Source organism: Prinia subflava, chromosome 7 (genome assembly GCF_021018805.1).
Source record: "Prinia subflava isolate CZ2003 ecotype Zambia chromosome 7, Cam_Psub_1.2, whole genome shotgun sequence".
Taxonomy (NCBI): Eukaryota; Metazoa; Chordata; class Aves; order Passeriformes; family Cisticolidae; genus Prinia; species Prinia subflava.
Window position 1 is genome coordinate 37269770 of NC_086253.1, and position 27959 is coordinate 37297728.

Sequence of the window (27959 nt, forward strand, 5' to 3'; positions counted from 1 at the left end):
TTTGAAACTGTGTATGTAAGTTTTTTATTAAGACTTATTCAACAGTACAGATGGTAAGATGGTATGTAAGAATGCCTCTTGGGTGTAATATGCAAGCTCCAGCTGGAATGTTTCCAACAGGATGTAAACCACAGTCCTCAAGCCCACACTTTAAAAAACATATTACTTAGCACACTGCTAACAAATGTCAACACAAAAATACACTGCTGTAATGACTTCAATTTACGAAAGTGCAAGGAGGGGGGAAGAAGCTATTTGAACAAGTCTTTAAAAACAAAAATTTGGGGTGGGGAGGGAAATCAATACAGATGCATGAATAAAATATTTATTCAAAGCATAAAAGCACTGGCGATCGCTACAAATACGATATATTAAGAATTTAATGCTGTACAAGTATACATATTATTTCTGATAACTCTGAAGACCTATGCTTTCAGGAATTCCCAGAGGTGGACACGGTGTTTTGAACAAGTTGAAGGTTTCTTCAATTCTGAAAATAAATTTTGTTTATATACATTTAATAGAATAAGGTACAAAATAACTGACTTGCTTTTAACTTCCTTATTATCCAAAATACTAACAACCAGCATGACCCCATAAGTTTTCTCTCACCCCACCCTTTTCCTCTGCTATTAGTTTCTATTTTAAATGCCTACCATATATCAATAAACCTTAAGTACACAAAGAAAGAAGTAACCCACACACAAAAATCACAGAAAAGGCGAGAGCTTTTTATAGGCCATGCACTTAGACAATAGACATCTCTTGCTAGAGAAACATTGTAAAGCAACACATTTCTCCTCAAGTATAAAAAAAAAAATTATAGATCTCAGAATTAATATCAAATACATCTTACATAAATAGATGTATTTATATAAGATCTTATAGATCTTATATAAAAATAAGTTATTATAATGCTTAGGCTGAAATTGGTTTTACTTTTCTTTAAATAATAAAAAACAGTTAAGATAACATAAGTATTTTTCAGGAGGAAAAGTTGCAAGTATCAGGGAATTTCGATCAGCAAATAAATAATATTCCCATTTCTTATCAAATTCTAAACATTCTTTAATGTCTAGTTAATACTATTAAGAGTACTTTCTATTGCTTTTTAGAAACCAAAACAGTGTCTCATCCCACAAATACAAAACTGTAAGTGGATTTACTATCCTGTAGAGCCATAAGGAAATGCCACACCTGGTGTAGAGACTTTTGAGGTTTGCAACATATGTACACTCTCTGTGTGCCTTATTCCCATACAACTCCCTCCTGGGAAATAAATTCCTGCTGCCCTTTCCTATTACTTACATTTTATTTATCTTTTCCATTCTTTGTCTTATTGTCTCCTACAATTGAAAAGCAACAAAGTTAGTGAAGTCTTCAAAGCTGATACTCTTCAGATGGACTTTCAACTTAAATTCAGAGAAAATGTCTCTTTAAGCACTGTTTACCTATGAAAAGCATTTTTATGGGACAGACCTAGTTTTGCATAGTTTCCTTGTTTTTCTATCAGTATATACAACTAAAACCAATGCTTACTTGTTCTCTTGACCTCAAAGGAAATCAACTGAGCATTCTCCAGTTTTACTTACCTTTGAAATGTCTGTCAGATCATGAGAATTAATGGTCATATCTTTGGGAGATTGATCTGTGGATAACAGTGAACTGCATCCAGACGACTGAGGATGACTCTCTGGCATCTCTTCATTCCTCTCTGTATCTATAGAGAAATGCTCAGTTTTATGTCACCTTTGCCTTTTTGCTCTCTTTTGCAAGGTCAGCTATCAAATAACTTGATTTACAGTAGGTAATAACAGAAGAGAATGCATTGTTTAGAGAGGGAAAAGAATAAGCTACTATGAGAGTCTAAAATAGGTTTCTCATTTTTTAAAACAAGTGTAATATTACACTCTGTATAATATGTATAATATACAAAAAGCAAATTCCAAAGATTACTAAGAAGATTATTTTCTCCTGGTTAGACTAAAACCAAAGCTTATGAACATCTGATTACAGTGCCAAATATTTAATAGTAATTTCATATAGTTTATAATATTTTTATTGTAAACTGTCTGTTCAAACATGTCTTTAACCTGTCTTATAAGTAGCAGATTTTTTTTTTTTCATTTGGAAGGCTGTGATATTCTTTGCAATTTTAGATTTCTATTGTTAGGGAAGAGAACTTAGTATCTTTTAAAAAATCATGTTCCCATACTCATAGCCACTTCTAGTAATGTCATCATCTATACATCATACCTTTGGAAAATACTTGGCTACACTGTTTAGTGTCTAAAATTCATATTAAACTGTTCTAAATACCTAAAATTAAAAATTGTTTATTTGGTACATCGGTGATTTCTGAAGAGTGCTACAGCCAAAAAGAGCCTGAAACGATTCCAAGTACTATATAATTAGATAAAAGAGTTAAGACTGTCTCCATAACTTTTATGCCAAAAATTTCCTGAATTTTAGAAAAACAGGAATAACAAATTCAGAAGAATTTGGGGAATCTGAAAATATGAAAATTCTCTTTCAAAAGCCATCTCCTTGTTTACTTGCTACAAAATCCTCAAGTGTCAGTAACACACCACTAAACTAATCAAAGGAAGTAAACATGTTGCAAGTTTTTTATGTCCTGTAAAATGAAGGTCCCATTTCTCAGACTCCAGGATAAAAACAAGCTTTAACATAACCAAGAACTGCCTTCTTAGTTTCCATGGAAACTGGATTACTGAGACTCCTTTTTTATTACAATTCAAGAGCCCAACACTGGACAAAAACGCCTAGTATGTGAGAATGGAAAATAGAATATCCTCCTTACCACTGGTGGTAGGAATAACAGCTGCCACAAGGGAAACAGGCCAAATGAATGAAGAGAACAGAGGGAGCTAAGGGAGCTAATAGAGCTAAAGGCTAAAGAGCTACCATTGAGGAAGACAGAAGAATACTCATGGCCTGGGCAATGCTTTTAACTCCTTTCCCACTCAAGTCTGCTTCGTTTACTTCTTCTATGTTATCAAAATTAAACGGAAGTTGGAAACAGAAGAAAACGATTTTGTCTTTCTCTTCAAAACAAGAAAGTTTATCAAAGATGCCAGCTAGACAGCTGCGAACCGCTTCAGAGATGAAATACAGAAAACATTTAGCAGTGAGTTGAAAACCAACAAAGATTATGAATTGTGATTTGTATGAGCCACATTAAGAAGAAAACAGCAACCTAAAAGCAAATATAACTCAATTCTCACTTAAGAACAGCACATTTTAAAACATAACTGCTTTCAAGTCTAGATGACACTACTATTTTTCACAGCTTCAGTAACAGCACCTTAATTAATTTGCATCTTTGATATTTTAGTAGCTATTTGTAACTATTATTTACTATGCTATAGCAACTAAATCTTCTCAAGAGTAAATTAGAAACATACAATGATGAGGAGGTTAATTTCTAATCCGCTATATGGTTTTAAATTCAGAGGTGACTAAATTGCAGTTACCTACTTTAACTATTTTAGTCAAGGTCAGCAAGAAGCGTTTAGCGTATTTACATTAATTAAAAGGAAAATCATTAATACTCACCAAGAGAAACTGGACTGCTACTAGAAGTACTTTCTCGATTTATATTGCTGAACTCTTTAGATAAGTCTCTCTGAAATACAAGTTTACTGCATTTTAGCCATACACCCTGTTAAAATCATCTTCTGACTGATCAAAAATATATTTAAGTACTAGGTATGTATGTATTTGCATGCTACACCATCCAGATATGTTGGCACTGCACAAGTATCTTCACAGGACTAAAAAAATTCAACATTTCCATAAGGCCACTTCATTTAAAAATAGTCTATTTAATGGGCCTTTTTTAATATTAATATTGCTGTTCATAAAGAGCTCAAAACCAGGCCAAAATACAGTGCATATAACTTAGTTCTGAGTAGAATGGACAATCAGAATGCTCTTAGCCTGTACTAATCATTTCACCTCAACATTGGTTGCCATTAGCTTAAAGTAAGTGTGCTGCCTTCTGCTGCTGGTTGATACTCAAAAATACAGTCCTCAGTTCTAAAAAATAGCCTATAGACTAACAAATTCATTCCACCTAAATTCTTAGAACTCAGAAGGCTATTTTAAGCTAGTTTCCCAGGCTCCTATATGAGAGAGAGCTCTTAAGAAACATTCACAGTTTAACTCAATCTATCTTTAAAAAGATTGTTCATAAGCAATGAAACAATAGTATTTTTCAACAACTTTCTAATTTCAAAGTAAAAAAATGCAATACTCATCTGGACTTTTTTTTACCAATGAGTTATCATTATGATTTGACATCTCAGTCTTTAAAATATATCACTTTATATACCAGAGTAATAATATCAGCTAATGGGAATACTACACCCAAACAAATGAATGAAGGGGAAATAGTAGGCTTTGTATGGGAAAACACTGGAAAAAACCTGTAATAATGTCTATCTCTTAAAAAATATAAAAACAGAATCTGCACAGACTATGTCTGCTCAATTACTTTCATTGAAATGGATTTGGTAGCTTTCAGACTTTCCCAAAGCTAAATGCACAGCTGCTGCTACTTTGGCAACAGCAAAAAACAGATCTTAGTGTGTTCCTGCTATGTTGGCTAGATGTCAAAAAGTCTCTGAAAAGTGTAAGAGAGGAGTAAGTCTGAATTGTTTCTGTATGTGTGAAGCACGACTTGGATGCAACTTCATTAAACAAAAAAACCAGCAATTCTGTGTCCCAAATGATTATTTCTTAGCAGTTTTCAAATGTCTATTGCAAAACACTTTTGATTACTATGTATACATACATATATAGGCTATATGTATATATATATATATACACATATAGCCTATATGTATATGTGTGTATATATATGTATGTATATATATATACATATGTACGTACATATGTATATGTATGTATATATATATATATATACATATAGCCTATATGTATATGTATATATATATGTGTGTGTATATATATATATATACACATATTATATATATAATCCCACACAGAAACTGTAACTGAACTTGTTTCTGCAGGTGAATTCTTTCAGTAACACACAGCACAGAAACACAATTATTCCACTCGAAATTTCTGAATGATATTTTTGAGAGTATTTTTCAAATACTATTCCAACCATACAAACAACTGCAACAAACATGTTACAGGAGCAGTAATAAACCAAATTTACAAAAACAAAAGAACAAGTCTAGTCTGAAACATGAGCTTTCCCATGTGCTACAGTAATTTCTTGAAAACAATACATTTGAAACAGGAGAAAAACTGTCTATGGCTGTTCACCTGAAGGTCTCTTGAGACCACTGCCAGAAAAAAAAAATTATCAATGGTGCTATTATCTGGACATATGTCTACTGATCCATAAGAATCTGATTTCAGATGGTAAATCACTTGAGCTACTACTGACCTAAACCCTTTTTTTTTAAAGTGATTGAGAATATTCATGCTTAATAATTGAGCTTCAGCCTTTAGAAATAACCTGGTGATCAGTCTGAACACCTGTCCATTTCAAGACTTTGTGTAACCACCACACTTCCAAGGCACACAGTAAAACAGGTCTTGTATAAGAGTATTAGCAAGATTTTCAAATTTGAGGGGTCAGCAACATGCACAGAGTTCCTGGTTATGAATAAATTCAACAGTTTTACAACTGCAAAGAAAATGCAACACCGATCAACTATTTTCCACAAGGGTTTTCAACTTCTGGAAAGTATCTGAAGGATACACGAGATGCATGAGATAATCAAATTTTTGGATTATATGATAAATTTCAAAGTGATGCTATGGTTCCCTGCAACTCAAAATATTTACATGTGTACACATATCGAATTACATAATGTGCCCACAAGGACCTTTCAACAGCATGAAAAATAACCCAGAGTCTTAATGCAGCAAGAGGCTTTATTTGCTATGCCAAACGTAGCCACATCACAACTGCAGTGCTTTTATACATTCAAAAGAGCAATGAATATCACTGGCAAGAAATAGGAAGTAGGGAAATAGAGTGGTAGTAGGAGATAAAACATATTGATTAGGCTAGAAATTTCAATGACCCATAAATTAAACACAGGACTAAAATAAGATAAAATAACTAAAATAAGATAAAATAACTAAAATAAATTTTTGATTAACCCTGTGTTTTCCACTGTGAATGCCATTCATTTTTGTCACTATCAGTTTTAGAGAATGAAGACTCCATGTTCAAAAAACTTCCCTCCATAACTTCAGTAGTAAATAAAATGACACTGAATCATTACTAATAAGAACAGATGGAGAGCTTTGGTTCCTAGAGTATCAAAAAATAGAATTTAACAGTAAAGAAAAAAGCATGCCATCAATTTAATAAACAGCATATACATTCAGATCATATCTTTAAAACCAGTGAAAAAAACACATCAGGAGGCAGAGAGGGCAGAAACATACCAACAAGATTGTGTTTGGGCAGTTTTTGTTATAGAATTAAAAGAGAAGCTAACACACCTTTTTGGATTGTAACAACAGTTCTGTTTCAAGAAGCAAAACTCGATTCAGTAGGTTATTCCAGTCCTTCTCATCTATGATCACCTTTCCTTGCAGTTTCTCTTCTAAAACTTGTAGCTTATCTTCCATCCAATCTAGCTTATGAAGCTTTTCCTGGAAATCTGCAAGTTGATTCTTTAAAAACTCAATTTGTGAATTTTCTTCTATGACCTGAAAATATAGATCACACGTCCTCTAATTTCAAAACAAACAATTCATCATTTGATCAAATGAATTAAGTGCAGTTTTCAAGTTCAGTAACTACATCCTGCTACATTAGAAAATTATTTTTCTAAGAATAATCAAAATATGCCTACTCAGGGAACTCAGCTTGTAAAAGAGGTTGTTGACAGAACTTTGGCTTGAAAGAGACAAAGTACTGATTTTTAACTGATTTTTCATTTTTTCAACTTTTTCAATGTTATTTATTAAATAACAGCTGCATGCTCCTGAAGTATAACTATATTGTAAAAACCTTTATCCCTCTAGAAAAATCCTGTAAAAAAAAAAGACAGCATCTTAAAATAGAAGCTCTTACTTGTTCACATTTAACTTCCACAATATCATGATCTAGGCACAATTCTTCTTCATTCCCTCCCTGTGCTGGAAGGGGTAGTGGACGAAGGTCACCACTAACTTCATTTCCTGAGTGCCGTTCGACAAGAGGCTTCTTTTGAGTATGTTAAAAAACAAACAAACAAACAAAATCAACAAACTGCTGGTGTTATTCGTTACAAGAACATTTCAATTCATTAGCCAAGTAATAACATGTAAGACCTATTATTTCAATATTTATTTAAATCTATCTTATCCCAACTGGTTACAAAATACAGAGAGCAATAGCAGGCAGTTTAATTGTTAAAAAAATCATACAGACTTGAAGGAACTCTAAAACAAATACGCACACTTTTTACCATATATACTGTGTACCTTGTTTCCTTTTGATAAACAGTAATGTAGACATGAATGTCTTCCCTTAATGTAAAGGTTAGATTGCTAAGTGTGGACTGGAAAATATGTTATTACATACAGCAAAATTCATATGCATAGACAGTTCCAACATCAAAATTATGACTAAAACATTAAGAACAAAATCCTTAACTAGGAAGATTAGAATTCTTCCTTTTTCTTGACAACTGTCAGCAAAATAGACCTATGAGCTACGCATTAATTTCCTTTGAAGGCTTCCCTTAGAGAAGCCTTCAAAGAGAAAGACAAGAAATTTGCAATTCTTTCCAGGTGGATTAAATCCGACGATAATATCACAAAACAAAATAAAATACTTAATGATTAAGAATGCACAATTACATGTACACATTACTTGATGTTTTAGTTAAGCTGAAACTCTCCTGTACTAGAGAATTCTTAAAACACATGTATCTATCCCCATTCAGTGCTACAATTAAACAACTAGAAGAGACAGAGAAGACATTCCAAATATTTCCCTTGGGAAGTTTTCCTCAATAAAACTAATATTTTCCTTATAAGTAGAAATCACCAACTATTAACAGGCAGTCATAATCCTAAAAGTTTTCTACAATTTTATTTTGAACCATTTTAGCAGAAAATATTAGGAAAGCTGCCTCTTTCATATGTCAAGGGTGGCATAATGTAGAATCATTTTTACTCATTGCATAATCATTTTATCTTTGTAAAACCAAAGCCAAGAGGAATGCTACATAATGAAAATTTGCTGAACGGATTCAGACAAAAGACCAAACAGTGTGTTGAACACACATGTTAGGCCAAGCACACTTCACTCTTCAAACACAATTTAGCTTCTTTGTCCCATTGTATCTTTTTCCATAGCTCTCCCTCACCCTTGATATAATTCAAATAGAGCACAAACAGCAGCACTAGGTCATTACCACCAAGACTTTGAGATCAACCACTCAGTAAAAGAGAGAGGCAACATCCTCTGTATTTCAGCTATTATTTCAGCCAACCACACTTTGGGGAAAAACAAAGAAACAAACAACAGCCCACCTCAGAACTGGTTTGATTAAGTACTAAAACCTCAATGAATGCAAAAATTTCAGCAGGAGCCTGAGTTGCTACAAATGAGATTAACCTTTGGATATAAAACATGAAAATTATTTTCATACCTTTTTGGAATTCAGAGCACTGCCACTAGGATCAGCAAGACCTTTACCACAATTTGACTGTACTTCAAATTTAAAAGGTCTGATTTTTTTCCTCATTTGGGATTTAACCTCCAAAGTGAACAGAAGAAAATAACACAGGAAAATTTTCAGAATTCCACATCCCACTTTCTAACACCATCACTGACAGTCAGGAATACTTCATGGCGCACACACACAAACACATTTAAAACACTAATGCCTTTAAAGAAGTAAATATGACCCAAATTTATAAAGAACACAGATCTAGAAGTGGATGCCATACTTTTACACTCATTAATGTGTAGCCTAGCCTATGCTAGGTTGCATCACAGCTGGTTATAAATAGAAAAGACAACTTGCACCAGAGCTGAAAGTAAAACAAATACAAAAAAATGTAGTTATGTCTTCAAAACTGACAAATTAAGTATGCAGAAGTCCTGAAGACTTGTTAAAAACTCCAAGGAAACAAAATCCTATAAAATATAAAGACTAGAAATTTCGTGCATTAAAGCAGACTCATACAAAACACACTGATAAAAAATAATGCCATTACAAGTATTGTTGATGAAAATAATCAGATTTGAGAAACAAATACAGTATCATGTTTAAATTACAGAAATTCAACATATGATTTTGCTTTGCCTTTAAATGTATCTGAAAAGTTTATTGATTCACATGTGCACTGTATCAAGAAGTGTAAAAGAAAATATATCACTTACTGTAAAGACACCAATTAGATTTACCTTCATTCTAATTTTTTATACTATAAAATATTGGTAGCTTCATGTCTTCAATGAAAGCATTCAAGCATCTTACAATGGAACTTCATACTAACATTCCATTATTTGGTCCATGACCAATGCTGCATCTTCAAACAGAAGCTGAAGACCAGTTTATCTGCAGCATCAAACATGTCAAAAGAAACTTAAAATAAAGGTAACTATTTGATCAGTACCTTACTAGAATTACTCAACTCCTTATGTTTCTTCACCACACAGTTGATAATGTCACAAACAATTTGCATTTTTCTTTCCGCAAAGCCAAACTGAAGAAACTGCTCTTTTGTTAAAATTGGTTTATACTGAAATTGATCTCGAAGAAACTGCAACAAAATAAGAGTTTACTTCATTTTCAAAATCATCTCACAATTTGCTGTAGAAATGGCATGCCCATTATTTTACTACAATCGTTTCTTTCATTCTGTGCTTCAGCAGTTGTCTTTTCTCATTTGATTATTTTTATATATATAAATATATATAGCTGCTTATTTTAACTAGGCTTTAAAGATACCTCTTCTTCCAGAAACGAAGGCCTTAAGCATATCTCCTCTTTCATTCACATCACTCTTGTAAACTTCAACTCACAGTCTTAAGATTCAAGAAATAAATGACTACAGAAATGAATAATAAAAAACTTAAACTAAGAGCTTTTAAAGTAAATACACAATAAGAGTTGTATTAACCCCAGCAAATGCACCATAAGGTTCCCACAGAACACCCTAAAACAATTTCTCAGATGGAAAACCAGTCTGAATAAGCCACTCTTTCTTAATTCATCAATCCAGCTTTCATAAAAACGTGCTTTTGTGTAGTTCAAGGCTATTTTCAATCAGTTAAGAATTTAATTACAATTTATAAAAGGTTAAGTATTCAAAGACAGTGTGTCAAAATTGCGGTATTTTTCAACTGTGCTTACATTACAATTGTTTGAGTTTCTTGTGAGAAGAAGAACTTTCTTTGTAGTTACGATTTTTGCCAAGGTCACTCCTATAAATTTTATTGTCCAATAAACATTTCTGCGTTCTTCAAAACTAATATTTAATAATATTACTGTATCTGCAAATGTCTCAAAAATGTCACCACCCATCCTTATTTTCATTAAAATCTAAAAATTTGCACACAGTGACCTACTACTCATCTTAAATGCTAAAAGGACTAAAATTCATGTTCATTGCCAAAAACTTTCTCTTTCTAGTAAAGCTCATACTAAATGTTTAATTTTATGATGTTATTCTCCAACCCATGGTTCTTTTGCAAAGAACATGAATAGATACCTTATAAACAGCTTCGATAAAACGCAAGTCACTCTTGGCTGTCAGTTCTACATCACACTTTACCAAAAGCTCTGCTATGCAAGTTGAAAAAGATGTAAAACAATAGCTGATGATTGGTAAAAATGCAGCTGGATCACCTTTTACTAACCTATTAAGAAACAAAAGTATTTTACACAGCAGAAGGTAACAAAAGCCTTTCATTACATGAATTCAAACATTTAACTTGAATAAATATAGCCAGCATGTTATTTCCAAATATCTTTCATTTTAAGGTTTTCTTGGTCCAGGCATCTCTCATTCAGCCATCTTTGCTGCTCTCTGTAAAATGCTCAAAAAAACGTTTTTGTGATCTTCATATGATTTGAACATTGTCGGGTCTAAAGCCCACCAGCATTTCCAGCCCAACAATCAGACTTTTTTTTTCGTTTGTTTCTAATCTTCATAAGATGAAACTTCCTGAAGGAAGATTTGCAAGTACTTCCACAGAAATCAAAAAGGTAAAATTAACCAAAACAAAGACAAGAACAGAAACAAAGCAAGATAGTAATTCAGCTTAGGATTGTTCTAAGGATTGCTCAGAATAGCAAAACTGCATGCTTTTATATTCCAGTTCACACAGACCACACCCCAACTTCCCACAGTTATCTTCTACTTACTTATCACTGGGTGCAATGCTAATACTTATACGCATCTTGCTGTCATTGTGTATTAGCACAAATTTTCACACTGCCACTTACACTGTATAATCCACATCTCTTGGATAATTTAACAAGCGAAGTCCTTGTTCTATTTTTCTTAAACTTCCATTTAGGTCTCCTGTTGCCATTATTCCAAATGCTATTCTTCTTCCAGATTATGAAACAAACATAAAAAATACATCTGTTCAAAAAAATTATGTACACAAAAATTAAAAAATGCAGTAATCACTTAAATTCAATTTTCTGCTAGAACGTGGGAGATGATTACCTGCCACTATCTTCACTAAATTTATTTTCTTGCTACAAAACAAGCACTTTGAAGCCTACAAATCCAAGCAGTGACGAGGCACAGTCACACAGCCTATAAATGAAGCGATGGTCTCAGGAGGCAGTTAAAGCTTACATCTACAGTGGGCTGGGTGTTTGTTATGGGTGTTTCTCTTCTTGTGCTTCTGTGGTGTTTAATCAGCAGTCCTCAAGATCCAGCTCTTCCCATTTTTTCTGTCCTTGTTAAAAGGATTTTCTTCCTACTTAATCATCAGGTTCCTTTGATTTAATCATTAGGTTCTGGGTTATTAGTTGCACTAAACATAACTACACAAGGGTTCCTGTTAAATACTTGGAAGAATTTAGCCAATTATTTGGAAATTGAGGCAGCTATTCCTCCTGCATTGTTACAACATAATCCTTTCTATGGTTTTGCAAGTTTAACTAGCTATAAAGACAAATCTCTAAGAATCTGACATAAAACTGAAGCTCTAATCTTCAATGCAAATACTCACAGAAGACACTCTCACAGGATTTTGTCTGTTCATATAGGCTGTTTCCTAAAAGTATCAACAATCCTTTCTTTTTACACCAGACCTCTGGACATAAAAACTGGTAAGTACTGTCACTACAAAACAGCTTAAGAGATCACAAAAGTAACAGTCAAATTGGTAGCAAATCTTGGGAGGGTGAACCCAGTAAAATAAGGTACATAGCTTTTGTCTGGAGAAATTCGTAATAAAAGTTACAGAGCGTTGGCTATCAAGAATAAAACAGAGCATAACAAAGTTTCAAGATACGATAATACAGAACTTTGAGCAAGTGGCTCAAACAACAACTCTCAAAACTGCGTATGATATTTAAAGGATAAATGTAAAAAACGAAAAAAACCAAAAACAAACAAACAAAAACTTAAAAAAAAAAACTACCTCATGCAAGTTACCAAGCATGCTAACACTGCAAACGTTGTCTTTGAAACGCTCAACAACTAGACTTTAGATTTCTTCTAACTGAATCCAGACTCTCCTGTTGCACAGGGCGGGAGCCGGGGGAAATCGCACCATTACGCAGAGATGCAAAAACATCACTGCCATTGCGGGACCTCGCCGTGGTGCCAGCTGCGACACCCTTCGCGCACAGGCCGCCTGCACACCAGCGAACGGCACAAGGCACTGCGCGTCCTCGGCTGGTTGCCCTGGGCACCAGCGGAAAGAAAGCGTGTCCCAGACAGGACGCGGCAAGGCGGCCTGCGCCAAACTCGCAACAGTGGGGCCGGGGCCGGCTCCCCACCCGCCCTTCCCCGCCCGGGGCCGGCTCCCCACCCGCCCTTCCCCGCCCGGGGCCGGCTCCCCACCCGCCTTTCCCGCCCCTACGATAGCCGGACACCCTCCCCAGGGCTCGCGGTCTCCGAAGAGAGGGAGAGCCCGGGGCCGGGGGCCGGCGCCCGCCCCGGTGCGATGCTGCCGCTCACCCGCGCGGCGGGAGCAGCGCCGTTCCCCGGGCAGCGCCGCCGGGCCCCGGACGCAGACCGAATCTGCCGCCGCCGGAGCCGCCGGGCACTTCCGCTTCCCGCGCGTCCCGCCCCGGGGACGTCACTTCCAGCAACAACAGCAGACGTCAGAGCTGCCCTGGCAGGAGTCGGGGCGGCGGCGGCGGGCTCGGCCTCCCTGCCGAGGCGCCTTCCCTGGGCCTGTCCGCCTGTCCCCGCCGCCAGCCCCGCGCAGCCCCTCCCGCCCGGCGCGGCCCTCGCACGGAGGCGGGCCGGGCTCGTCGCGGCGGCGGTTGGAGCCGAGCGGGCACAGGTAGGGCCCGCGGTGCCCGCCGCGGCGCGGACGGACGGGCAACACGGCCAGTCGGCAGCCGCGGCTCCGGGAGCGGCCCCGTGGGCCCGGGGGCGGCACCGGCGGGCCGCGATCGCCTGTGCCCCGGGAGCGGGGCGGCCGTGCCCGGGTCGGGTCCCGGTGCCGCTCTGCTCGGGGAGGGGCGGCTCGGGGGCCGGCACGGCTGCGGAGCTTCTCGGGGCGCGGTGTGGCCTTAGGCAGCTTCGGCCCTCGGTTCCCTGGGGCGGCTCTGGGCCTGCGGGACGGGCTGCGCCTCCACCCGCCAGCCTGGGTGCCCGGAGTCGGGATTGAAGGGCTTTCACATTACGGGGCGGACCAGCAGGCCTCGGTTACAATGCAGCTGCTATTGAACGAAGCTTCAGATTCGACAGGCTTGTGTAGAAGGAAAGAACCTTTTCCTGTTGGGATAATCGTGGCTGCAGAGCAGCAGGTGTAGGGCTCGGTTACCATAAAGTGAAGAGTGTTTATATCTAGCATGCGTGTTGGTTTTTATTTAATGAAGTAGAATCCAGTACTAATGCAGAAAAGTAATCTAGGTTACTTTTAGCATCCTATCATGCTTGTCAACACTGCAAAAGAATTTATTATGGAGTAGCAAAGTAACATGAGGAAGACGCAATTAGAATTTAAATCAGACTTTGATAGATAGCAGACAGAGCTACAGAACATCAGCGATTTATAAACAAGCTTGATGTTATTTTTACTGTGGTAGTTACTGCAGCCAAGCTGTCAAGAGGTTTCAATTACTAGATAGAATTACATTGTTAGAAGTTTGAAAACATGCATTTGAGTGGCATACTGAATCTAAAGATTAAAAATATATGTTGAAAATAATTCAGAAATATAGTTTTTGATGTCGTTGCTTAAAAAGCTTTATAACAATGGGTTTGCTCATCTTTTGTGATGATGAGCTCTGGAAGCATTTGTTCTGGATCATAACAAAGCTGAAAGTAATTACATGATCGAGAAAATTATATGCGTTCTAGCAAATGGCATATAAGCTGCTGAATAGCTACACAAATAGCAGAGCTTGTGGATTTTTAGCTGCTGGTTCTAGACTGGTTTAAATTCTGACTCATTTTGTTTCTTCTGTGAAATTTTCTTCAGTTGGTCCTTAAAATAGCAAGTATATTTTAGTATTTTTTAACATTATAAAAAGGCTTCTTATACAATTTCTGCAGTGATATCCTCTGTATAAGTATTGAATACCGTATTATCAAGGCTTTATGTTATGCTGCTAGGTAAGAAAGCTTGAAAAGATGCTTATTCTCTTGTTTCTAAGCACTCAAAATCCTTACTGCATTATCACTGAAGTTGTTAAACTTTGTTTCAGTGTCAGTCACTGTGCTACCCAATACATTTTTGTTTTTCCCTATGTTTTATGGTACTTCATTGACTAAATAAGGGGGTTTTTATTAAATTTTGAAGATTCCAAGTGTTCTGAAGCCTAAGGTTTCTTACCTTGCATGGATAGGTAATAAATAATAGATAGATAATACTTGCTACTCTTTGAAGAAGAGAGTTAATTTTATTGTTAATTTTATAGCTCTTCAAGCATGGAAACTTTTGAAAAAATCTTACAGGTTTTTTAATAAGTTTTGTTTTCAGTGTTTTTTCAGTTGCGTCATGAAGACTGATTGCCTGGTCAACATAACTTTGACAGAACTCACTTTACCTGTTCAGATCAGTCCTAAAATTTTACTTGAGTGCTGAGTCTGTCTTACAGATGTTAACAAATACATTTCAATGTATACTTTGGATTTTATGTCCAGCAGGCTCGCAGATGGGTCAGGGACTCTGGAGAATTGCTAGAAACCAGCAATTGCAACAGCAAGGATACAGTGGCCAAGGCTATCTTACCAGAGAGCATGGTAGGAGGATACCTGCTAACAATGTTTCCAATACAAGCCATCGCAAACAAGCCCAAGGCGGCATTGACATCTACCACCTGCTGAAAACAAGAAAATCTAAAGAACAAGAAGGATTCATTAACCTGGAAATGTTGCCACCAGAGCTTAGTTTTACCATTTTGTCATACCTGAACGCGACTGATCTCTGTCTAGCATCGTGTGTCTGGCAGGATCTTGCTAATGATGAGCTCCTCTGGCAAGGGTAAGCACGAAAAAAGTATCACCTGGACATAGTAAAAAGTATTAGATTTTAAGTTTGTCTCAGTAAGTGCTTTTTGTCTTTGTAACCTTAGCAAAGGTTTCCCAAGTTAAATGAGGTTGATGTAGAGGATACATATATCATTTTAAAATGTATTATTCTGGATTTCTAAATAGTGTGGGCTATTACTGGAGATTACTACATACACAAGTGTGCTTGGCACAAGTATATGTGTGTATTATTATATACCTGGTGTTTGAGATAGCATGGGGTAAAAACAGGGACTTGTCTTCACTTTTGTATTAGCTCAAAGCACATCTCAGATGTTTGTATTGTCACTTCTCTGAACTTCAAACAGTTGTCTAGCTTAAGCAAGCAAACCTATGCAACCAAACTTCCATATGGAGAGGAGTGAGAACTCGATCTACTACACTTGTAGTAACTTAGGTGTATCTTTTTTGGAAGATGGTTATGGAGGGAGGAAAGAAAAGGTTACTTTTTTCTCAAGTGAAATTTCTTCAACCTAATACATGAAACACTTTAATGTATAACATGCAGAATTTGTACATCTGGGAAATAAAGAAATATTCTTTCAGACAAAATAGTGTGATATCAAAATGTAATTAACATGTTCTTCTGTATTTTATATTTTACACCACTAGGAAAGACTCATTAAATCGTACTTATGTTTTGAGTAGATGGTCAGCAGAACTTGTAACTTCTTTCAAAACATTTTCTTCTCCCTTAACTGACAGCACTGCTACTATAGAAGTTGGGTTGCTGTTCAGGTTGTTTCTTTTCCTTTTATTATGCTTTAAATCTCCCTCCACTCATCTATTTCCTTGCCCTGCTGCGTTTGAATTAAGCAGCTTCTCTTCCTGTCATGCTTTGAACCTAGAAAAAGGATAATGCAGCATAACTTCTTAGTCACAATTGTTCTGCTATATTGATAGGAAACCAATTCTAGTGAAAGGTACCAGTAAGCTTCTAAGTTTATCAATATATGCATTGTACTCTTGCCATCAAGTCCACCCTAAATACAAATAAATTCCCTAGACAAAAGCTTGAGGATACTAGAGTTTCTTAATTGCATGCAGTATATATGCTTAACATGTGGGGTGGAAATATTGTCCTTGAAGTTCATTCTGGGAAGCAGTTCAGTCATTTTTTATGAAATCCTTTCAAATACTCACATTCATACCACGTTTCTTTTGGTAATGAAAATGTGTCCTGTTTTAGCAATAAATAAAAATCTCAATTTGCATAATCTCTGTAAAAATCTTCTCATGTATGTTTAAGCTTTGGCAAGTGCTGTGGTTGCAGTTCCAGACTCAGTCCAAATAAGACCCAGGTTCGAAAACTGAAAACAGAATCTTTGCCATGTCTGTCTACCTGCTGGGTTCTAAACTTTGTTCTTAATTGGTTGCAAGGGGGGTGTGTTGAAGCAGAACTTCCAGTTCAATAAGGAATCTAGAGTGTGTAAAAAGGGGATTGTAGATGGTATCATCAAAGAAACTGAGATGAGGGACTGAAACTAATGAAACTGGTTTCTCCAAGATATGGAGTCAGATTGGAATAGAAGGGAAAGAAGCTTAAAAGTTACAGAAGATAGTGGGATGGGACTGGATCTAGCCATTAGGACTGTCCAAATAGTACAAGAGGAAGAAGAGTTGGGTAAGGAAGGACAGATGAGGAAAATACTGAATTAATGGCATAATTTTGTGCAGATATGGTGTCCAATTCACTGCACAACTGGAGCACAAGAAAAGAAACAATGTTTTAATCTGTCATAGTATTGCAGGAGAACAACTTGTCACTGTTTTGCAGTGTCAAGGTCCTAGGAGTGCCAGAGGTCTCTGCTGTGTGGTTGGCATTATGATGCCATCTGCTTCGATATCTTTTGAGGTTACACTCAAATACACCAAAACCTCTATGAGAAGAAAGCATTAATCATATAATTGAAGATTTTAGAAAAACATGGCAAAAGACTGTTACAGCAACCTACATCTAACTTTACCTATAGTTTGAGTATTTATCTTTGCAGTGTTGATTACATTTTGCTTCTGTAAAATCCATGAAATTCAAAAAGGAATTTTTATAATAGATTAATTCTATTTTCATAGGTTGTGCAAATCCACTTGGGGTCACTGTTCTATATACAACAAGAATCCGCCTCTAGGATTTTCTTTTAGAAAATTGTATATGCAGCTAGATGAGGGCAGTCTCACCTTTAATGCCAACCCTGATGAGGTAAGTGAACTGTTGCTGACAGTAGTAAACGATATATATGTATACACTAATTATGATTATTTTTTTGTAATTGTAGCCATACAAAAACAAAGTTTTAATAGTTTTTTTGGGTTTTTTTTACTGTAGGGATGGTTAATACTGAGCTACAGCTGTATTCTGGTCTTTTTTTGAATATTTTACCTATGTACATCATTTACATGACTTGCCTGTTAAGTGCTCTGTACAATTCTGTGGATGCCAGAAATTCATAACCACGTATTAACTTAGGAACGAGGCAGATATCCTAACTGAAGAGACAGTGGTGAACTGTAAGAGCATAACAATGAGCTTACATATATAAAAATGTTAAAATGCAGAGTATGAGTTTGGTTCCACTTTAGGCAGAGCAGGATGAGTCCGATTACTTCTATGGCAATCACATTTTCTTGTAGGGGATTTTTACCTATTTCCACTATCAAGGAGCAAATCTTGAAATACAAAAAAGATCTGCTGAACTATTCTGAGGATCACTTTGATTTAATTTCTGTGGGTGTTTGTTGAGCATAATCTCTCCTTATAGAACAACATAAATTTATCTTAAAATAAAAATACCCCGTGTCAAACTGAAATGTTTCCATTTACAAATTCATGTAACTAACTGGAAAAGTCAGTTTCTGCTTTCAGTCTGTCACATTTCAAAGAAGAAAACAGTTTGAGAGTAGACAGCTTTTGCCTGGGAGATAGACAGTTAATGCCCAAGTGACAGAGAGAGTCTTTTGTATATAAAACCAGACTCCTGCTTCATGTTTCCTAGGAAAAGAGTGTACACAGTATTGAAGAAAAATGCTGTTAACTTCCTGCATATAGTTATACATACACATATAAGTGGTAATTTAATAAATCCAAAGTAGAAAAAGAATTGAGATACGAAAAGAAACACTTCTGGAAGCAAATTTCACTCTGCTGATATGATACAGAAAGTGTGAACTTGTGACCATGGGGTAAAATAAATAAAGCAGTTCTATGAATCATTGCAATAATGTGATTTCGTTTAAGTTCTTACTTTATCTCATATTCTGCTTGATTAAGAGACCATTACTTTAATCAGTCACAAATAGAGTATTATGTCATTAGAACTCTGCCTTGAACTCTGATACACAGCATCAAGACATCAGCACCTGGCCACTTGAGTAATTAGTATTATTTTTCTACAGAATTTCCACAAATTTAGTAACAAATGTAAAAGTTTTCAGACGAGATGCAATATTTAGGTAACTTACGTGTTTTCAGTAATATATCAAGTATATTGCTAGCAGCATTGTCCGCCCACATTTTTCTTTGTATTTCAATTTGTTTTAACATAATTTTTCACTTAACTATCTCAGTTTATAATATTTAACAATAGTTAAAGTAATCTTAGTATGTTTAAAGCATTTGGAGAATATAGAAAAGGCATTTAATAGAAGATTCATTATTTTTAAAGGAAATTAAGATATACAAATTGGAGCTAACTTACTTAGCATACCTAACTTAGGTATTAACTTTATTATGCTACTCTTCCTTCTTCATTGTGGTTATATTTTACAATAGGAGTACAAACACCCTGCTTCAATGACAGATGAGAACCTCAGGGTATCTCCTAAGGTCTCTGTTCCTCTCTCCCTGTGGAGCACCGTAGCCTGGTAGGAATCATTCAGGGCCTGAGTTTCAGGAGAATTCACAAATACTGTTGCTTTTACTGTTTACAACTGTGATATTGGCAGAATTATTATTATAAGGACACTGTGACTGGAACATATGATATGACATTCCACTATTACAAATTGTGTCTCCGAATTTCCTGCCAAACTCTGCTTTACATTTGATAACAGACCTGATCAAATTACTATAAAAATAGGAATACTTACAGCCACAGGAGCAAGATTCTCCAAAGGACACCGCCCATGTCATGAAAATGGGTAACCAGGCTCCACAGCAACAGCTCCAGAGCTAGCGGTGGCTCACGGGGTAGGGAAGAGCATCTACACACTTTGTGGTAGGATTCTCTGGTTAGCCATTGTTGTGTGCATGGTGTTGTGATCTCTGCTGTAATTTAACGTGTTGATTGTGTGCATGAGCTTGCATAATTCATAGCAGGTGCTCACATTCTGCTGAAAGGATGTGCGTAAACTCGACACGTAATCTGAAAAGAATCTCCAGTGCATGTTTGGGTTGGGTTTTTTGGGTTTTTGGTTGGTTGGTTGGTTTTGTTGTTTTTTTTTCATATGGCACCACCATTGTAGCCAAGATTTTGGAACCTGGTTTTTGTTGTTTCTTTGGAGAGAGGGGATGGTTTAGTGTTAGAGTTAGCACTTGAATATAAATATCATGTTGTTTAATCTGCCTCCCTGGTTTCTGCTGTATTTTATTTTAAAGAATGTATGGTGTATGTGAAATGTTTCTCATATGGTGCTCATTTAATCTCGTGTGCTTATGACTCAGAATCTGTAGGCAACCAGAAGTTATTTCCCATTGTTTTGTATTCAGTTTCTAACTCCCTACAAAGTATTTTGTCAAGTTTATTACGTAGATCAATGCTATGTAGCTAAAATTGAAACTGCAGGTACAAACCAGAATCTTTTGGTCAGGAAGGAAGATCTATTTTTTTGTTTCAATCTTAATGGTTCTAACTGATCTATTTAATAGATCAGTTATTTATTTTTATGAACCTTGTGGAAGCTATAGTGTACCAAAACTGTCCCATCTTTAGTGAGGTCAGGATTTCCTTTACATGGCATAATAATAAATATAAATAATAGTAAGACAGTGCTTATACTAAGTCTGTCTTTCCACTCTTCTGATTGTCTCATTCTACAAGCTGCCCTTAGTTTTTGACAGGGAGGCCAGTTTTTCTGACCTTTTCCTGGTTCTAAATTGTTAGCCACTTCTATAAAGCTACCTTACCTGACTTTTAATTATAGATAGTCTGTAGATGATGGAATGTTTACCGTGCTGTATTTCTAAGCAAAGTTGTTTGCAACTTACCCTATTTCATAGTCATCTACTAAGCAAGCCAATTTTGAGATGCATTGATTTATCAGTCTGAAGAATATTTATGAGTATGTATATGTTGTAGAGGAAAGAAATTCTTTTTTTGTGATTTATCAAAAAAGTTGGAAAGGTACATTGAGCTGAAACGTTTTATAATTTTACATTAAGATCAGAGTGGTTTAATCGTGCAAATTAGTAGTTATGGATTTTGTGTACATAAAAAATATTTCCGCATTCTATTTGCAATTTTTGCCATCATAAATTCATATCACTGAGACTGTATTTTAGAGACATACAGTGAAAGAGACACTATTTGAAATGTGTGTTACATATTGTGTCTACATCTGTCACCAAATGACTTGATTCATAGCTTAGTAAACATTTGTAAAAATTTGCTTTATACAATATAAATAATATAAATATCTCATCAATACCCTGCATTCTTCCAGAAGATGCACCATTAGATATATTAAGGTAGTGTACTTGCCTAGAAAAATGGGAACAACAATACTATACATGTCTAATTATTTACTAACAATGTTGATGTTACTTAAAATCACCAAGAGAAATAGAGACCCTACTATACTGGATACTGATTCAAAAATTTCTATGCCATTGACTTAGGATATGTCTGGTTGGTTTTGTATGCATATCTAAATAGAGGTGTCAAAGGCAACTACAAAAGTTTTAATGTTGACTACGGTGCTGAAATGCCCAGAAAGTACTCTTAGCAAAGAAGATAATCAATGCAGAAATGGAACCAACTCTGAAAAAGAAAAGTTTTCCATTTTACATATCCTGTATGAATGTAAACAAATCCAAGGGCTATTGGAAACAGGTAGAAAACAAGCAAGGGGTGTCAGTGCTGTAATAGAACAGGCTGATAAAACAAGCATTGTGTGCCTGGAAAAAAAAAAGAAGCCATTGTAAAAAATAACATACAAAAATATAACAAATGGCTTTTGTTGTTACTATTAGTTTATGCTTAAAATTGCATATATGATTTAAATTAACACTTCCATACATTAATATTTTATCTTGAGCTGTCTGAAATTCAGAGATAATATGCTTGTCACAGAGCAAGGTAGGCAAGTATCCTTAAGGCATCTTTTCTAATTCTCTAATACTAAGAACATTACAGTGCTCTGAATTAGAATTAAAAACTACTGTATGTGCTCATTCTGCAGTGTTTCCCAAGTGTTAAAAAAGCCTCTTCAGAGCTGGTAGTTTGTGGCAAGAACAGGCTACCTGACTGCAGTCAAATATTTCTTAAGGGAATCACCAGCTGATTGATAAATAATCTTAGCATAGGTTTTAACAGTGTGTAGGGCTATGTATTTCAGCCAGTATATGTGCCACAAGCGGCCATTTTAGCTACCAAAAGTGATTTATTTGAAGCAAGGGTTCTGAGAGGTTTTCAAGGTAGTATTTACAGTGTTATGAAAAGCAGATTCAGCGACATGTTGTAAATCTTGTAAATAAATTTCATTTGCTGTGAGACAAAATTTAAGAACTTAAAATAGAAATCAGGCTTCTACTGTTGCAAAGTGGTTTTGATAGCTTAGGATGAAATAAAAAGCAGCTAAAAATAATGGCATGTAGTGAAGTATATTTTATTTATACCCTGTTTAAGGAGCTGAGGAAAATGCATTCACAAGGAAAGATATTGGCAAGCAGTAGGAGTGGTGGGGGAAAAAGGAATTAGTGATAGAGAATAATAATGCAAAGACTTTGTAGCCCATCAGATGAAGATCCTACACTGAGTAACAAGCTAGTGCATGAGAAAGAAACTGCAGCATTTACTGTCACAGAGAAACCAACCCATTGTCTATCTTAAAGATGGTGTTCTTTTCATCCTGCCTCTACTATGCCATGCCAGGTGTTTTCTGGATATGTTGCAGAAGTGTTTGTTAATTGCAACAGGAATACTACTCAAGACTTCCTCACCAGGCTTCAGTTTGTATTACCTTAAGCTAATACTTACTACTGAAGCAAAAAATAAATCTCATTAACTCGGGATATATGTAAAGGAGATGCTCTGCTGCTCATCTTACATTAATTGCCAAAATCCTTGTTATCTCCCTTTTTTAATTTCTTATTTAGCTCTGGTTCAAGAAAATATTTAATATTATGTTGTCCATCTATATTATGGACAAACTGAAATATGGTCTAATTTGGACTGAAATGCAAGCTGATAGAGTACTACATGTTTCATTGTCATCCTAAATATGATTTTTTCTTAAAATTGGGGCATAACACTGCTAGATGTTATGTTTTACCTTTCTAAGAGCCTTTATATTTTTATTTATTTTTGTAAACCATTATTTTAACAAAATAAATGTATCTTGATTAACTGCTGTTTTCTATAAATATATAAGCAAAAGCTATGGATTAGTAAAAATAGCTAGTTAATACTACAGGTGTTTCTTGGCCTTTAAATTGTGAACTTAAATGTATATTCTAACTATTTTCCTGCTTGGCGCAACTATGACTTTGTTTTACTAAGCCACTTCACAAAATGTTCCAAACCTGCACTCAATCCTTTATTTCTCTTTCACACGAAATTCAAGAGCACTGGGAAGTTTAGTTTATACAGTGAATGACAGGTTGCCCCTACATCTTTGTAGCAGTAACGTAAACTAAAAGGGCAGATTTAAAAAGTATTGTCAAGTTTGATATCAGAAGATTTATGAAAAAGTATTTCAGATGTATTTTAAAGGTAATTTAGGTTGTGGCCTTGGTACATTATTCTATACAGAAATGCACTGTCCTACTCATTTTACATTTCAACGTTATGTTATAATCAAGATATATTGTACTTAAGTATTGTAACACTTCTTTGTAACAAATGCTGAGAACTGCTCCCAGCCCCTGCCAAACTGAATCGTAAGACCTTGGTTAGTTATTCTCAGGTTTAGATTTTTTGCTATTGAAAAGTGTGAACATTTTTTAAATCCATTAGTTGGGGTTTGATTTCTGAGGTTATAAGGAAAGTAGTTTTATGCTTTGGGATGTTTCAGTGACTAGAGAGAATCCAGAATACCACTGAAATAATTTAAATTTGCTGTGTTTACTTTATAAGAAATGTGTGTTAGGCTAAAGTGTAAAATTCCAGAAGTCATAATATGAGTATAAATTATACACAATTCTGTATTTTTAAACTATTTTTATGTTAGGCATAGTGTTCTTATTTATGTGTATGCATATTTATATATGTTGATACTTACCTATGCTTTGAAATCAGCGTGCTTGTGTTTATTTGCATTGCACATTTAAACAAATGCATTTAATGCATCTATTTGAATGTGATACATTGTATACATGTGAGAACATTACTGTTTTAATGAGGGATGTTAAAGACTAAACGCATTATGGCTAAGATTTTCTTATTTGCAAAAGTGAAATTACCAGTTATGATCCCTGCAACATTTAAAATACTATTACAAAAGTAAAAAGCTAAATACTGATATACATGATAAAGAAATTATTAAAGAACCATCATGCTCATTATGGGATTCATAATTAAAAAATTTCTACTATGACTATGTGTAAAATCTCAACCATAACACTAAATTGTTTCTTTGCATTTGATTTATAATTTTAGAGTGTATACTGCATGCTGAAATGTGATTTAGAGGAGGAGCAATCATTCTGAAAAACAAACCATTTAATTCCTAGGATTTCATTCCTACATTGTGAAGTACAATGCTTGTTCCAAAATATGAATTATGAAGTTTAAACATATTTATGTGTACATGTATTTTGTCTCAGGGAGTCAACTACTTTATGTCCAAAGGCATACTAGACGATTCACCGAAAGAAATAGCTAAGTTTATCTTTTGCACAAGAACACTGAATTGGAAGAAGCTGAGAATCTACCTTGATGAAAGGTAATTCAAATTTCACTTAAGACATTTTCTATTGATTTCCAATGTACAATCTTATTTGACAACATTTTGAACGTAGAGATGTCACTTCAAGGATATAAAAAGGCAAGAAAATACAATTAGGTAATGGTTCTGCTAAATCTGAACAGTTACTCAGTTCAAGTATTTATGTGGCTGTAACACTTAATAAGAATCCTCAAAAATACCACTTATAAATAATAAATCTCACATCCTCACAAAATCTTACATAGATATTTTGCTGCTTTTTTTGACATTTTTTTTCACTTTCTTATGGGTGTTACTCAGAAAAAGTAGTTCTCACTTTACTAAGGGGTGATAGCTTTTTAACTAATGTTGGATCGTCTGACCATTACTTGGTTGTCTGATATTTCTTGATTGGAGGTTGCACACACCTCATGAGATGGAAGGGAGCATCCTCTTGGAGACATCAGGTGCTGCAGAGGGGAGCACTCTCCCTGCTGTAGCATACTGTTCTGTCTCCCCAGTGTTTTCTCATAACGTTAGGTTGGGGTAGGGCAGTATAATGAAGGAGAAGGAGAACAGTAACTGCTCCTGAATAGGAAGAACAGAGGGCCAACAACACTTCTAGCAGGAATGCCCTCATGCTTCTCATCCTCTGCAGCCTGTACTACTAAAGGAATAAAAGGAGTCTGTAGTGTTATCACCACTGGCGGTCCTGTGCTGTAAAACTTCACATTTATCAATTTTTTAGACAAAAATATAAAACCATTTAATGGGTAAGATTGCAAGTTAACGTTAGCAACTCCTAGTGCCATTTATCTTCCCTTCATAAACAGTATAATCAGATGCTAAAAATAAAAACTACTTTTCTAAATGCTGAAATTCACAAGCAAGCTAAAAATCAGGTTAGACATGGTAAAATATTCTTAGGTTCACTTCAAATTTGCTTCCAAATTTTTTTCAACTGTCTCTTGCACATATGGTAGTATAGATGTGGTCTGAGTCTTTTATATGTGTCTGTGTTCAGTGCAAAACACTTGAGAACATCACACCCTGATGGCCAACCATGAGCAAATTTTGCCTAGCTGAAGCCTGGTTTTAACAAGACACTCCTGTAACATCATCTACTTAGACATCAAAATCTGTGACATGCATGAATCTATTCCATTTACTGTCATTTTTAATGGTTTTGTCACAGTGTAAAGGAAGCAAAGCCTCTATGTAGATGTTGATTGAATATACATATAAATTTTGAGTTCTGATTCATGTATGTTTTTATAGTATTTGATTACAAATAGGCAGTGAATGTGTTTATATTATCTTTGTGCTGTTAGTGATAATTTTGCCTTTTAGCAAAAACAAAAGCTCATACTGTTCTAAAGCTCTAATTTTTATTTTTAAAATCTACACTTTTTCATACTTAAACAGTTAAAAGAAACTTTTCTAATAATGTGGGTTTTTGTTCTACCAGGAGAGATGTTTTGGATGACCTTGTGACGCTGCACAACTTCAGAAATCAGTTCTTGCCAAATGCACTGAGAGAGTTCTTCAGACACATTCATGCTCCTGAGGAGCGTGGGGAGTACCTTGAAACTCTCATAACAAAGTTTTCTCACAGATTCTGTGCTTGTAATCCTGATTTGATGAGAGAGCTTGGCCTTAGCCCTGGTAAGCAAAAATGAGCAGTGGATCAGTCTTTATACTTCTGGATGATGCTATTCATTATGATAGCTTTCAAATCAGCACCTTAACAAGTATTTTCTGAAATTCAGTGTAGAGTCATCACTCCACATGTGTTGGGAAAAAAAACCCAAACAACAACAACAAAAAAGTACAGATTCTTTTTTTTAGCTGATTAGTTGGGTTTATTTTCATATTCTCTTTCCTTCATTTTTGTCTGCACTTTGAACATTTTTTCTTTTTTGAAGTTCCTCTTGCAGAGTCTTACACACTTAACATTTTACCTTGTGGATAGTCTCATAGAAATGAAAGGGAATATTGGACCACATTCAAGTTAACAAGCATTTCTAATTGCTTGGAGGAGGCAGTTTTCAGCAGTGGAACTGCTTACATATTTGAAAGATAAGCTTTTGTAGGATGTTGGCTTTAATTTACACAAATTTCAAGAATCTGTTTAAATCCAAGTGTATAAAGCCCTTAGTGGTTTTTGGATTATGTAGAAATAATAAGAGATTTGTAAATTCTCACTTGGCAGTGTGCTAACTTTTATTACTTTGGAAGTTGCTGTATTAGATTTGATTTCACTGGGATACCCTTCTGAGTAGTTGTATGTGTATGGATATATGTATGTGTGTGTGTATATATATGTTAAAAAAAATTATGATCCTAGATGATAAGAGACCATGAGATTCTTAGGGAAAAATACTTTTAATGATCATAGTTTCTTTTTTAAACTTTTTTATTTATTCTCTCTTGTCTAGATGCGGTTTATGTACTGTGTTACTCTTTGATTCTACTTTCAATTGATCTAACAAGCCCTCACGTGAAGAACAAAATGTCAAAGAGGGAATTCATCCGAAATACACGACGAGCTGCACAGAATATTAGTGAAGATTTTGTAGGGCACCTTTATGACAACATCTACCTTATTGGCCACGTGGCTGCCTAAAAGCACAATTTGCTAGCACTTAAAATTTGTAATTTTCAAAAACTACATCAATTCAAGATATTAATTATTTTGTAGAGATGGGGATTATTTTAGTGCTGGTCATTCTAACCTCTGTATGCAATCAAAGTTTGTGTGTGTAAGTGTGTGTATGTGTAAAGTACCTTTTCTATTTACTGTGGGAACAGAAGGAATTTTTTCATATTTTTTTTTAGTTTTGCACAAAACAATGCCATTAGTCTGACACAGCCATTTATGAATGTTAAACTGACATTACAGTCTAAGCTGAAAAAGTGGTGAATTTGTGCATTAGATCTGCTTGAAACTTTAATAAGTTCATTCTTTTTAGAATACCATGTAATGTGTATATATTTAACTAAAGAGATTTATAATCATAATTATTTTATTGTAAAGTATTTTAACTAAAATTTCTCCTTTTATCTCTTAAATTAGTGTTTGACTTTCGTTTGCATTTTTTTACAATGCTGACTACCTCAGATACTTAAGTTAGAGGAACATTGGTCTGAATACTACAATAAAGTTTATTCTAGGAGATGAT

General features: G+C 35.4%; 2 protein-coding genes across 6 annotated transcripts; one reads left to right on the forward strand and one right to left on the reverse strand.

The window, feature by feature from the left end:
* On the reverse strand, positions 1-13287 carry CEP44 (centrosomal protein 44). Of its 4 annotated transcripts, none has more exons than XM_063402190.1 (11): positions 13168-13287; positions 11469-11610; positions 10732-10879; positions 9634-9780; positions 8661-8768; positions 7094-7222; positions 6517-6726; positions 3577-3646; positions 1593-1720; positions 1309-1346; positions 1-490 (listed from the first exon to the last, which is right to left on the reverse strand). In XM_063402190.1, the coding sequence occupies exons 2-11, from the start codon at positions 11555-11557 to the stop codon at positions 403-405; spliced, it is 1155 nt and encodes a 384-aa protein (XP_063258260.1). In that variant the 5' UTR covers positions 11558-11610; positions 13168-13287; the 3' UTR covers positions 1-402. The 4 variants fall into 4 exon arrangements, with proteins under 4 accessions (XP_063258260.1, XP_063258257.1, XP_063258259.1 ...); XM_063402187.1 differs by having other exon boundaries at positions 7094-7225; XM_063402189.1 differs by having other exon boundaries at positions 7094-7225; positions 11469-11573; positions 13168-13266.
* On the forward strand, positions 13235-27849 carry FBXO8 (F-box protein 8). 2 transcript variants are annotated; one of them, XM_063402192.1, is made up of 6 exons: positions 13235-13498; positions 15310-15649; positions 17770-17896; positions 24677-24795; positions 26246-26442; positions 27216-27849. In XM_063402192.1, the coding sequence occupies exons 2-6, from the start codon at positions 15321-15323 to the stop codon at positions 27401-27403; spliced, it is 960 nt and encodes a 319-aa protein (XP_063258262.1). In that variant the 5' UTR covers positions 13235-13498; positions 15310-15320; the 3' UTR covers positions 27404-27849. The 2 variants fall into 2 exon arrangements, with proteins under 2 accessions (XP_063258262.1, XP_063258261.1); XM_063402191.1 differs by having other exon boundaries at positions 13364-13498; positions 15313-15649.
* The last annotated feature ends 110 nt before the right edge of the window (positions 27850-27959 follow it).

Coding starts and splice junctions, on each gene's coding strand:
- FBXO8 (XM_063402192.1), top strand. CDS start 15,321: ATGGGTCAGGGACTCTGGAGAATTGCTAGAAACCAGCAATTGCAACAG. Junction 17,897..24,676: donor TTAATGCCAACCCTGATGAG/GTAAGTGAACTG, acceptor ATTTTGTCTCAG/GGAGTCAACTACTTTATGTC. Junction 26,443..27,215: donor AGAGCTTGGCCTTAGCCCTG/GTAAGCAAAAAT, acceptor TCTCTTGTCTAG/ATGCGGTTTATGTACTGTGT.
- CEP44 (XM_063402187.1), bottom strand. CDS start 11,557: ATGGCAACAGGAGACCTAAATGGAAGTTTAAGAAAAATAGAACAAGGA. Junction 6,727..7,093: donor TGGAAGTTAAATGTGAACAA/GTAAGAGCTTCT, acceptor CTATATTTTCAG/GTCATAGAAGAAAATTCACA. Junction 491..1,308: donor ATGGAAAAGATAAATAAAAT/GTAAGTAATAGG, acceptor ATTTATTTTCAG/AATTGAAGAAACCTTCAACT.